The sequence below is a fragment of the Mus musculus genome, chromosome 5, assembly GCF_000001635.26.
Source record: "Mus musculus strain C57BL/6J chromosome 5, GRCm38.p6 C57BL/6J".
NCBI lineage: Eukaryota > Metazoa > Chordata > Mammalia > Rodentia > Muridae > Mus > Mus musculus.
This window is the reverse complement of record NC_000071.6, coordinates 73,147,053-73,159,105: the sequence shown is the minus strand read 5'-3', so window position 1 is coordinate 73,159,105 and position 12,053 is coordinate 73,147,053. Positions and strand designations below refer to the sequence as shown.

At 45.9% G+C, this 12,053-nt stretch overlaps 1 protein-coding gene and 1 long non-coding RNA gene across 21 annotated transcripts in view; one reads left to right on the top strand and one right to left on the bottom strand.

Annotated features, from left to right (window-relative positions):
• Positions 1-12,053, top strand: part of Fryl (FRY like transcription coactivator) — a 236,509-nt gene that overhangs the window by 97,594 nt on the left and 126,862 nt on the right. For all 20 annotated transcript variants that reach the window (XR_001784749.2, XM_006504150.4, XM_030254825.1 and 17 more), the window contains one exon: positions 10,884-11,089. Coding sequence is in view for 19 of the 20 variants with exons in the window: in XM_006504152.4 (XP_006504215.1) it covers positions 10,884-11,089 (206 nt within the window). In the remaining variant the exon portion in view is untranslated. The remainder of the gene's footprint in view (positions 1-10,883; positions 11,090-12,053) is intronic.
• Positions 1,228-2,088, bottom strand: 1700071G01Rik. Its single transcript, XR_377011.4, has 2 exons — positions 1,914-2,088; positions 1,228-1,409 (listed from the first exon to the last, which is right to left on the bottom strand). It is a non-coding gene; the product is annotated as an RIKEN cDNA 1700071G01 gene (long non-coding RNA).

Here is a 12,053-nt window from a genome sequence, read left to right as displayed (position 1 = left end):
CCTTCCCCACCATGTCTTCCTCCCAGCTCCACGTCCCCTTCATTTTTGAAAACATAGCCCAAGTCCAGTCAGGGCTCCCAGTCCCTGCAATAGCGTGACATCATCCATGGGGCACACACAACCCACCCAAAGGTGTGACACCCCACCCCATCCCCAGCAGCCAACAGCTGTCTGCAGCTGTTCAGTTAGGAGTGGGGCTTGCGACCTCTCTCCCCACCCCCTCCCCAGCGTGACCAGCTTGAGCCTGTACAGGGAACCATGACTGCTGTGCGTTCATGAGCACAATGGTCACATCACACGCAGAAGGCGCCACTTCTCAGCATCCCTGCATCCGCCTGCTCCTCCTTTCTGCCTCTTCTTTCCGGGGTGTTCCCTGAGCCTCGGTACAGCGTCATGTTTATGGCTGAGACTCCTGGTCTCTTATCCTTAGCGTCTTGACTTGTTAGGTGGCGTTGTCATAACCACAGTTTGCTCCTGAAGATGTTTCTCTGACCAAGACTGAGGGTGGCGTGTGTATGGGATGAATCCCAGACACAGCCAGGCAGGGTTAAAACATAAACTCTAACTTGTTCTCCACTTAATTTTCTATTTGTAAATGGAAGATTAAAAAAAAAAAACTATCCTTATTTCTTGATAATTATAGTATAGAAAGTTCCATCTAGTTTTTCAAATATTTATAAGAATGATTCAATTCTCTCTCTCTCTCCCTCTCATTTTTTTTTCCATTTTTTATTAGGTATTTAGCTCATTTACATTTCCAATGCTATACCAAAAGTCCCCCTTACCCACCCACCCCCACTCCCCTACCCACCCACTCCCCCCCTTTGGCCCTGGCGTTCCCCTGTACCGGGGCACACAAAGTCTGCGTGTCCAATGGGCCTCTCTTTCCATACATATGCAGCTAGAGTCAGGTGACAGCAGATGCTGGCGAGGATGTGGAGAAAGAGGAACACTCCTCCATTGTTGGTGGGATTGCAGGCTTGTACAACCACTCCCTCTCATTTTTTAAGACAGAGTTTCTCGGTGTAGCCCTGGCTATCCTGATACTCGCTCTGTAGACCAGGCTGGCCTTGAACTCACAGATATTAGCCTGCCTCTGCCTCCCGAGTGCTGGGATTAAAGGGTGCTCCACTGTTGCCTGGACAAATTTCCCATATTGTTGCATACTTATATTGCAGGTAGCCTCCAGAGTGGTGTAGAATAATGAAGCAGAAATCAGTGTCTTCATTTTGTTTCTACATTTAATAGAAATCGGTTTTATGCCTCAAAGCCTGTGTTACACAGCTTTTCATCGTAATGCCTGAGCCAATTTCTTATAAAGAGAAAGGGTTTGTTATGGTTCCTAGAGCGTGGCTGGATTAGCCCACTGTTTCTAGGCCTCTGTTGGAGTCACATGGTAAAGCAGAAACCTAGAAAGGAAGAGGGAGGGAGTAGTCAGAGACCCACGGTTCCCTAGGGAGTGCTTCTGGTTCAGCCACTGTGCCACCCCTCAATCGTGCCACCCTTTGAACCAAACCCATAACACACTTAACATCTAAGCTGTAGCCTTCCGATCCCAGCCCCAGAGGTTTCTAATCTATGTCACAGTGAAAACTGTGTTCCAACATTTCCCTAAAGTCCAAATTCATGGTCTCTTCTGAAGCTGAAGGCAAAATCAACCCTCATCTCCTGCCCCCCCCCCTTCCAAATCAAACTGAAATATATATTGCTAAGTTACATGTCTGGGCAGGCACAGAATGAGCTATTTCAGAAGCCAGCAATAGGAAGAAAATGGTTAAGAGGGGCTGGCCCCAGGCAAGGCTAGATAGGCAGCAGAGCAAGCATTAAATCCCAAAGCTCCTCATGGAGGACCTGGGGCCCGTTCTGGGGAATGGTTCCCAAGGGTCTGGTTTGCCCTGTCTCACGGGCCTCACTCATTGCGTAGGGCTTATCTCTTGGACAGGTTTCTCAGGTTGTCTGCAGCTTCCCGTAGTAGGTGTTGTTCTATGCCAACATCTGTGCATCCTTGCACTATCAAGACTTGGCAGTCTGCCCTGCTGTGCACTAGGTGAAGGGTCTTACTGCTCACTCTTTGACCCTCTCAGACTGTCCTTCGGAATCTTGGTGGAAGCTGCTAGGGTAACTGTAACTTTTGCATTCCAAGTGCCCGCTCAGCCACCATCATGTGGGTGGTGCCAAGTTCTACTGTCAGTACCAGCTGTACCTGGGCCTGCTGAAACCACAGCCATAGCAGCCTTGGAACATTTTACAGGGCATTTGTGGAGGGCACCCCCTCTCCCCGGCTCTGTTTTGAAAAGCACTCTACCCAGGAAAGTCCTTGAAACAAATTTGCAGTGCTGCATTTCTAAGCTCGTGTTGGTCAGTGGCCTTGTAAACCAGTGGCTTCTCGGTGCCTTCGTTGGGTCTAGCGACCACACCCTGCTTAACTGGACTGTGGCATGCACTGCTTTTCTGTCCGAGCTGTAAATTTCCCACGTTTACTTTATTTGAGATCAGGGCTTACTGTGTGGCGCAGACAGTGAGCTTACAGTCCTCCTGCCTCAGCTTTTATCCCAGACCCTTTCCAAATCCATGCCTTTCTCTTTTCTTGTTAATACCGCCTGAATCTGTTCAGTGCTGTTCCTACACACGTGGGTGTGGTGCCAGCCACTAGAGCATTGGCAACTCCCCAAGAGCCACGCCCCAAAGAGAATTGCCTCTCACTGCCCCAGCATCACCTGCCCAGGGCTGTCTGCTAACTGTGGGGCCTCATGATCACCTTCCCCAACCCAACCTCCAGCATCTTCATTAAATACTGCCTTATCTCCGGGGTTTAGAATGGTTTCTGAGCCGAGCTTCCGAGGTCGGAGTCAAGAGCATTGTAACTGGAAGCCTCTAGCAGAGTAAGTAGTGGGGGTCGTCTTAGTGGGGGTTGTCTTCCTCGTCTTCCTCGAGCTTTAGTCTATAGAATCTTTCTGTGGTAGACTTCAGGTGAAAAACATGGATCACACGCCAGAGCTGCCCCAGGGCTTCTATGTTTAGAAACTGTTTTTGGTGGGAATAGTTTAGATGAGGATAAATAAACATTTTCGAAACGGCTGTTGGTAGAACAAGCGCAGGTTTTAGTTTTGCTATCTGTTATGGCTGAATGAGAAGAGAAACACTGAACTAACTAGTAAGGGGAAAATGATTTCATTCACACACGATAGAAGCAGAGTATTGAGGGGTTAGAATTAATAAGCTATGGATGCATGTTCTTAGCGGGGAACATACCAGCTTCTGAATATGGACTTTAATTAATTAATTAATTAATTTCCGTTAATTATTTTATTTATTTACATTCCAAATGTTCCCCTCTCCTAGTCCCCCTTCCCAGAGTTGTTCTCATCATCCCTCCTCCCCTTTGCCTCTGAGAGGTTGCCTCCCCCCAGCGCCCTTCCCAGTGTGCATCAAGTCTCTACAGGATTAGGTTCACCCTCTCCCACTGAGGCCGGACAAGGCAGTCCTCTCTGCTACGTATGTGCCCAGGGCCACAGACCAGGCTGTGTGTGCTCTTTGGTTGGTGACTTAGTCTCTGGGAGCGCCCAGGAATCTGGGTTAGTTGACACTGTTGGTCTTCCTATGGGGTTGCCATCCCCTTCAGCTCTTTCAATGCTTCCCTTAACTCTTCCATAGGGGTCCCTGGCCTCAGTCCAATGGTTGGCTGTAAGGATCTGTATCTAAGTCGGCTACCGGTAGAGCCTCTCAGAGGACAGCCATGCTTCCTGTCTGCAAGCATAACCTAACGTCAGTAATAGTGTCAGGGTTTGGCCACCCATAGGATGGGTCTGAGTTGGGCCAGTCACTGGTTATGGTTAGTCTTTCCTTCATCCTCAGTCTCTCCTTTTTTTTTTTTTTTTTTAAGAAAAAAAAAAAAGGAGGGGTGGTTTCACTATAAAGTTCCTTTCCTGGAGCTCACTGTGTAGACCAACCTGGCCTCAGACTCACAGAGATATGTATCTGTCTGACTGTCTCGGTCTCTGGATGTGGGGATTAAAGCTGTGTAGCATTGCTGGCTCCAAGGACTTTTTATATTATAAAGATGCCAGGTTTTTTTTTTTTTCCCCCAAGTTAATGTGTAAGATATGTATAGCCATGGTGGTGTGACTAACAGTAAATTTGGTATGTAGGACTATGTGTGCCAGGAGATGCTAACACTCTGTCTCAAGCGTGGAAGTTTTTATGGTGGTAAAGCCAGGACTAAATCTCAGTAAACAAACCCAGAAGAGCTGGTTAAAGCTTGGGAGAGACGCTCTGTATTAGTAGCCAAAGAAACTTTCAGGAGGACGACGGACTAAAGTTGAATAAATAAAAGAACAAAGAAGGAGTTACAACAAAGCCCTGGTAGCTGTTTCTCTGTCAAAGTGGTGAGCCTCTCTTTTTAGCCCTTTCACTGTAAAAAAAGTTGAAAAATCCAACCGGAAAGTCTGATGTGGTAAACGCTGTGTTAAGGGTCCTTGTGGAACTTAGAGGAGAACGGGGTGCATCGAGATTCTTGGTTCTGGGGGAAATAAGATTACCAATGGCAAGTTCTGAGAAACTAGGACAGGGTCTCATGCTCCAAAGCCCCTTCTCCCCTGTGAAATGATAGTAAATTGGAACTAGTCAGATGGGTGGCGGTGGCCATGCACGCCTTTAATCTCAGCACTAGGCAGAGGCATGTGGATCTCTGTGAGTTTGAGGCCAGCCTGGTCTATCTAGAGAGCGGTCCATGACAGCCAGGGCTACACAGAGAAACCCTGTCTTGAAGAACTCAGAGAGGGCTCAGTGGGTGAAAGGTCCAAGCCTGATAACCTGAGGTCATTACCTAGAACCTGCAAGGTCAAAGGAGAGAACTGACTCTCGTGGATTGTCCCCTGACCTCCACATGAGTGCAATGACCTGTGACACACACACCCTCCCTCACACACACAATAAGCACACAGTGTAACAATTTTCAAAATATCCTCTTTTCGCTGGCTAGTGTCATGTAAGTTCGGAGTAGTGTCCGGGCTGTGGATGCCTCCACCCTCCCTCCCACTCAAGAGCGGCTTGGCTGGCTCTGTTTTGGTGACGGAGGGAGCAAGCTGTTACCAAGTGCTGTAGACGGTGCGCTGGGTGTGGTGTAGACGTGTGGTTTAGACCCCGCAGGTGAAAACCATGAGCAACAATGATGGATATCACCTATTTAAGAAACTACCAAGCCACCTCCCAAGCCATTGCCGTGTCTTGTATTCCTGCCAGCAGCGAGTGATTTTTTTGTCTCTGTTTGTCCCTCTTCCTTCTTCACCAGTGGTCAGCTTGGGAGCCCCGCCACTCCAGTGGCCGTGCATCCTTGGCAGTTCCCAAGCACTTAACTGGGGTGAGGGTCTTTCACACGCCATCTCTGTGTTCTCTGTACAGTGCCTGTTTTTAAGTTGGGCTGTTTTTCTTATGTTGTCGTTTATGTATTTTGCATACAAATCCGTTATTAGATTTTTTTCCTTCCTTGGGGATAGCCTTTTCATCCTTATCATTGCTTTTTGCATTGTTTAATAATTTTTCTTCCCACTCACCTGTCTTGATTTTGGTGTATGTAGCAAGCCCCAACTGAATTCAAGGTCACCTAGGTCTTCTCCTATGTTCCAGGGGACATACAGTTTTTGAATTTTATGTTTGGGTCTCTGTGTTTCGTTTTCAGTGAGATTTTATGGAAGGTAAAAGTTCTGTTAAACTTCTTTTTCTTTTTTTTCTTTCTTTTTTTTTTTTTTTTGCCCCCTTAAACATGTGGGTGTCTCGTTGTTCCATCCGCATTTGTTGAAAAGTCTTTCTTCTTGTTGCCTTTCCTTTGCTCCCTTGTCAAAGATCAGTTGACTATATTTGTGTGGGTCTATTTCTGGGCTGTCTGTTCTGTCCCATTGATCTGTTTGTCTGTTCCTTTGCCAATAACACAATGCCTTGATTACTGGAGATTTATAATAAGTCCTGAAACCAGGTAGTGTCTGCCCCTGGGCTTCATTCATTCTCCTTCCATATTGTTCTGGCTCTTTCTGAGTTGTTCTTCTTGCTGTATAAACTTTTAGGATTACTTCATTGGTGTCCATGAAATAACCCTCTGGCGTAGGTTTGCTTTGATTATGGAAGTCGTCGTGTCATCATCGTCTTCTTCTTTTCTTCTTTTTTTCTTTTTCCTCTTCCTCCTCCTTCTCTTCCTCCTCATCCTCCTTTTCCTCCTCCTCCTCCTCCTCCTCCTCCTCCTCCCCTTCTTGGTTTTTTAAATAATAGTTCTAAGGCCCTTTCTTTCTTAAGTGTCATCGAAACTTATTGCTAGATGGTATAAACATCAGTGAGTATAATAGTAAGCAACTCTATGGTGCCATTGAATTTCTGTACCACATAAGCCTCTTATGCGTAGTGGTTATATCTGAGTTATATTAGCCTATGCCTACAAAGGAGAGAGAGATTGGGAGAGGGGGAGGCGGAGAGGGAGAGAGAGAGAATGTGTATTTGTATGCATGCACACTTGTGCATGAGTGCATAAATGTGTGTGTAAAGGCCAGAGGTCAATGTTAAGATGGGGCAATGGCTTGGGAGGGTAGCCTTTAGGTAGTTTCTTACAACAGTGACACTCATCATTGTCATTTATGGTTTTCACCTGCAGGGACTAAACCACACATCCACACCACACCCTGCTCACCCTTTACAGCAACAGCTTGCTCACAGTCACCAAAACAAAGCCAGCCAAGCTGCTCTTGAGTGGGAGGGTGGGTGGAGGCATCCACAAGGGGACTCTACTCTGCACTTACATGACAGAGGTCAAATGTCTTCCTTAATTACCTCCCAGCTTATTTTTAAGTAAGATTCTCTTGCTGAACCTAGAAATGACTGGTTTCAGTGAGGCTGGCTGGCAGTGAGCTGCTAGGCATCCACCCGTCTCTAGCCCATCCCTTGCCACAGTCCTGGCGTCACAGGTACATGCTGTCACATGGGTGAAGCATGCTTTTACATGCATGCTGGGGACTGAAGTCTGGTCCTCGTGTTAGAGCAACAAGTGTTTTGCCTATTTAGCCATGCATGCAAAGTACCCTGAAGTCCATTGTTCTAACAACCCCAGAGACACACCGGGCCCAGGGTTATGTCTCTTCCTTTGCCTTTGCCTGAATTTGAATTTATCACGGGACAGGTGTTTTATTAATAGGACAGCTGCTTTATTGCATGTAATATATCAGCACGGTGCTATAGAGAGTGAACTATATAAAAAAAATACCAGTAATTTAACATTTTATGTGGCGCTTAAGTGAAAACAGAAATGCCGAACGAAATGAAAACTATCCAGTTGTTGCTTCATCCTAACGTAGCTATTCATGGTCAGTGGGGTTAATGTGACTGGATTTTTCTGTTTGAAATTCAACGCCTGGACCATGTTTGTAAGACTTACACTCTAACCTTTATTTTATTCCTTCACTCTGCTCTTCTAGAGGATATGAGTTCAATTCCCACCACCCACATTGGGTGGCTCACAAGCACCTGCAACTCCAGCTCCAGAGAATCCTCCACCCTCTTAGGGGCTCCGTGAGCACTGTACTCACAGGCACACACACACTCACACACACTCACACACACTCACACACAGAGACACACACAGACATGATTAAAGCTTAAATACTAGGAAAACACAGCCCTCCTATTTGACTTTATGAAATATTTAACTCAAGTGGTCAAGTGTCACCGAGCATCTTGGTTAGGGTTTCTGTTGGTGTGAGAAAACACCATGACCAAAAAGCCTCGTCAGGGTAGGTAACCGGTTCAAGTTCACTGACACTTCCAGTTAACTGTCCCTCTCTGGGAGAAGTCAGGGTAGGAAGCCAAGCCCAGCAGGGGGCTGGGGGTCAGAGAGGGATGGAGAAGCCAAGAGGGGCTCAGCTTACTGGCTTGCTCCCCATGGCTTGCTCAGCCTGGTCCTCCTAGCCCTTTGACAGATGACAAATGTTGCCCAGTTCTTACGTATTATCAGAAACCTGGTAAAAGTGAGTATTTTTTGTGCTGATCGGGCACTTTATTTATTCTCTCTCCATCCTTGTTGTTTATCTTCTGTTTTCTTTGGGAAGGTATTGGTAGTTTTCTAATTAATTTCATTTGTGTTTTGGGTTGGCTTTGAAAGTGGTCCGTTCTCTGTTTAACATGCTCCAAGTACTCCTCTGAGTTTCAGTTTAGTTTCCTGTATCTATTCTTCTTGTTGTTGTCTCAAATCTGATATTGTGGTTTGTACATTTTTCTCGTGTCATTTGGTATTTCTGAATCATATCATTTCAGTTGCTCGTGCTATTAACAGGTCTATATAAAAAAAATAAGTTCTCTTCTAACTCTCTGTTATTGGGATATTTAATAGCCTGAAATTTCAGCAGGAAGATACTTTTTTCCCTTCCATTTTTGTAGTAATAAGTACAACAGAATAATAAGTAATAAGTAAAAGATAAATTGAAATGCTGTTTGAACTTATTTAATCATAAACAGTTGGTGTTGGTGAAAGTTAGAGGTTTTAAGTTAGAAATGAAGTTTTCCCTGGAACCTTGACTTCCTTGACAAATGTCTTTCACTGTGCAGTCATGCAACCTTAGAGCCGTGGTCCACACCCTTCCTAACACTGTGACCCTTTAATACACTTCCTCGTGCTGTGGTGACCCCAAACAGTAAAGTTAGTTTTTATTGTTACTTCACAACTGTAATTTCAATGTTAGGAACCGTTATGCAAATCTTTTTTGCAGCTAGAGGTTGGCCAAAGGGCTTGGGACCCACAGGTTGAGAACCTCTGTCTTGGCACATTTATTCATGATTGATTTCAGCGAGGGTAGAGGGCAACAAGGGCGAGCCATTTGAGATGAGCTGTGTCTTTTTGGCTCATAAGGGGCCAAAACTAATTTTTAAAAATGTAAGATCTCTGACTTGGTCCACAGTGACGCTGGTTAATAGATTCTCCTCTCAATAATACACAATGTTGGGTCGTGACACATCGGAGACAAGCAGGCCATTGTTTGAGATAATGTGTGCTGTGTTCCAAGGACTGTGAATTTTTGCCTCGGATTATGTTTATGATACAATTTTAATTCTAGAATACAAAATGCGTTTTAACTCGGTGCTCATAAAAGGTACTTGTTAGGTTCGGTATTAGCAGTTTGTAATAATCTTTGGATTATTGTTGCAAATGTGTGTATATTTACATACTGTGTTTTACAGAGTAGGCATTTTAAGGTTTGAGACACCCCCCCACCCCCACCATGTGGCCTAGGCTGACTTAGCAATAACTTTCTCACCCATGCTGATCTTGAACTTGTGACCATAAGTACCTCAGGCTCTGGATTACTAGAACGCAAGCCCGTGCTGCTATTAGAGTAGACTTTTCTTTGACCTAAAAATGCAATGTAGGCTTCAAATTTATGTGCTTTTAAAACAAATTTGCTGTCCTGTTCTGATGCAGACACCCACAGCCATTCAGTGTTTAAGCACCCATTTTCTGCATCCCCTTTTCAGGGCTGGGGTTAACTAGGTGACAGACAGTTCCTTATGCAGAGAAGGCAGGGGCCAAAGAGCAGGTTAGAAAGCAGCATAGGCATTGGATTCCAAGTCTGTGGTACACTAGGCCAGCAGAAGTCACGAATACAGTCTTTGTTAAGCCTCGGGCTGGGAAGACAGGCATGACTGGATGAGTTATAGGTGAGAGTGATGTAGGTTAATGCTCTTTCCACCACGCATGACGGGATTCACACCACTTGACAGACACATATCATCTCTATCAGAGCAGACGGTCACAGCATCTTCTGGGTGACTTAAGAGAAGGCACGGCAAGTTACTGCTGATTCCTGCTCCTCACCTTAGTACCAAAAAAAACTGGATGAGGCTCTGAGCCTTTACTTTCAGCATCTTCTTAGCCCAAGCTCCAGCCATCTCACTGGCTGCGTGGACTGGCATCCCTGGTGCTGTGGTTGGGTTCCTCAGATTCACTCTCCAGAGAAGCCAGAGAGATTTATAAGGACAAGTCAGATTCCATCCCTCCCCACTAAATGTCCTTCATGGAGTCCTAAAGCGCGTATCTCCCTCCACCCTGGCGCCCGCCCTTGGTCTTTTTGTTTTCTCCTCTTCGGTCTTGAGTGTTCCACTCCCTTCTTCATCATTTAGGCCTGCAGCTGTAGCTTCTTTAGTGAAGCCTCACGTGTGCGCCTTTCAAGGTAGCTAGCATCTTCAAGTTCCCAATCCTGCTCCTGTTTCGTGTACTTATCTCTCGGATTTCCTTCATTCCTCCGGACCAGCAGTTCTCAGCCTTCCTAATGCTGCGGCCCTTTAATACAGTTCCTCAGGTCGTAGTGACCCCCCCAACCATAAAATTATTTTCACTGGCTACTTCAAAACTGTGATTTCAGTGCTGTCTTTAATCATGATGTAAATATTTTTTTGGAGATAGAAGCTTGCCAAAGAGGTCACGACCCACAGGTTGAGAACCACACTGCTTTAGAATTTAGTCGTTCAATAAATATTTTGTCATGCCCCTGAAGTGTGCCAGGCACTGTTTCTAGGTACATGGGAATCACCTAGGCCAAAGCAAATCAGATGAGAATGCCTGATGTTTTGGAAACCGCATGAGTGAAAAGTGGCCACTGCCTAGCAGTAAACGCGATGCCGGGCTACACTGCAGATGTGCTAGGTAGTTCTAGGTAGTGCTGGGTAGTGAGTGCTAGGTAGTGCTAGGTAGACATCAGAATGGCAAGCGTGAGAGGGGGCTGTGAAGGAGGACGACCAAGCCTGGGGGATCCAGGAGGGGTCGAGCTGTGATGACTGCTGAGGTGGATGGAGCAGGTCCAGGTCCCACAGAGCCGGTTAGTAACACAGGGCTCTTCTGTCTCTCTCACTTCCAGCTTCAGCACCAGTCAGCAAAGTGAATAAGTTCTGTGCTGCCGCCGCTTCCACCTTCCACTCCACTCCGGGAAGAAAGAGCGCCATCATGTCAAGCATCACGATTGACCCGGATGTCAAGCCCGGTGAATATGTCATCAAGAGTCTCTTTGCAGAATTTGCTGTTCAAGCTGAAAAGAAAATTGAAGTTGTAATGGCTGAACCCTTGGTGAGTAGAGCCATCCATAAATCTCATCCCCCCCCCCTTTTGCATTAGCTGCTAGATTACGAATTTCCCAAAGGGAATAATGTACTTGACCACATTAAGGGCTAGTATTGTTGTAAAGTGCTGATCCAGACAGTGGCAGTGGCTCCAGAATCCACTTTGATGGAATTTTAGAGATCACTAAGAGAATGAAATGTCTACACAGGGTGGGGAATGGGGGAATCATGTGGCCAGATAAAACACCACAGGAAATAGAAGAGAATCTGGACTATTCTACAGGTTGTTATAAAGATGATAGCCAACTTAAATTAGTGAACATCTTATTTTAAAAAAAAAAATTTTTTTTTTAAGTCAAAGTCTAGTTCAGGTTGGTCTTGAGCTTGCTCTGTAGCCAAAGATGACCCTGAACTCCACCAGATCCTGCCAGAGCTGTGGACACATGCCACCATAGCCAAGCTACATATTTTACATTCACAACACATGAGAAACACTTAAGAGAGTGTGGTCGGAGGCTGTGATGAGGAGAATGACCAAAAATAAGTGTTCAGGTTGGATCCTGGAGAGTCATAAACCAGGGTGTTGGGAAACAGCATGGCGACCAGGTACCCTCGGACAGAGTCGTATGTGGTTCAGGCTGGAGTGAACCAGGACCTGAGAAGTAGAAGAAAAAGCCGTAGAAGCACCTATAGCATTTGACATGTGTTTAATAGGAGCAGTTCTGGAGTTAGAGCTAACGGTTGCCGGTGTTTGGTGTTTTAGGGAATAGGCAGGTAACACACTCAGAAGCCCCCCCTCCCCCCCCAGGCAGTTAGGAGAATTGGATCATTTTCTTCCATCTAGGCGTATTAAACTAGACTTACTGGCAATCTGCCCGTGGGGAGTTGTTTGATGGGTGGCTGGGAATTCTTTGGGAGTTCTCCTAAGAGACAACAGTAAGTGTAAAAGTGGGCATTACTGATCTCAAAGC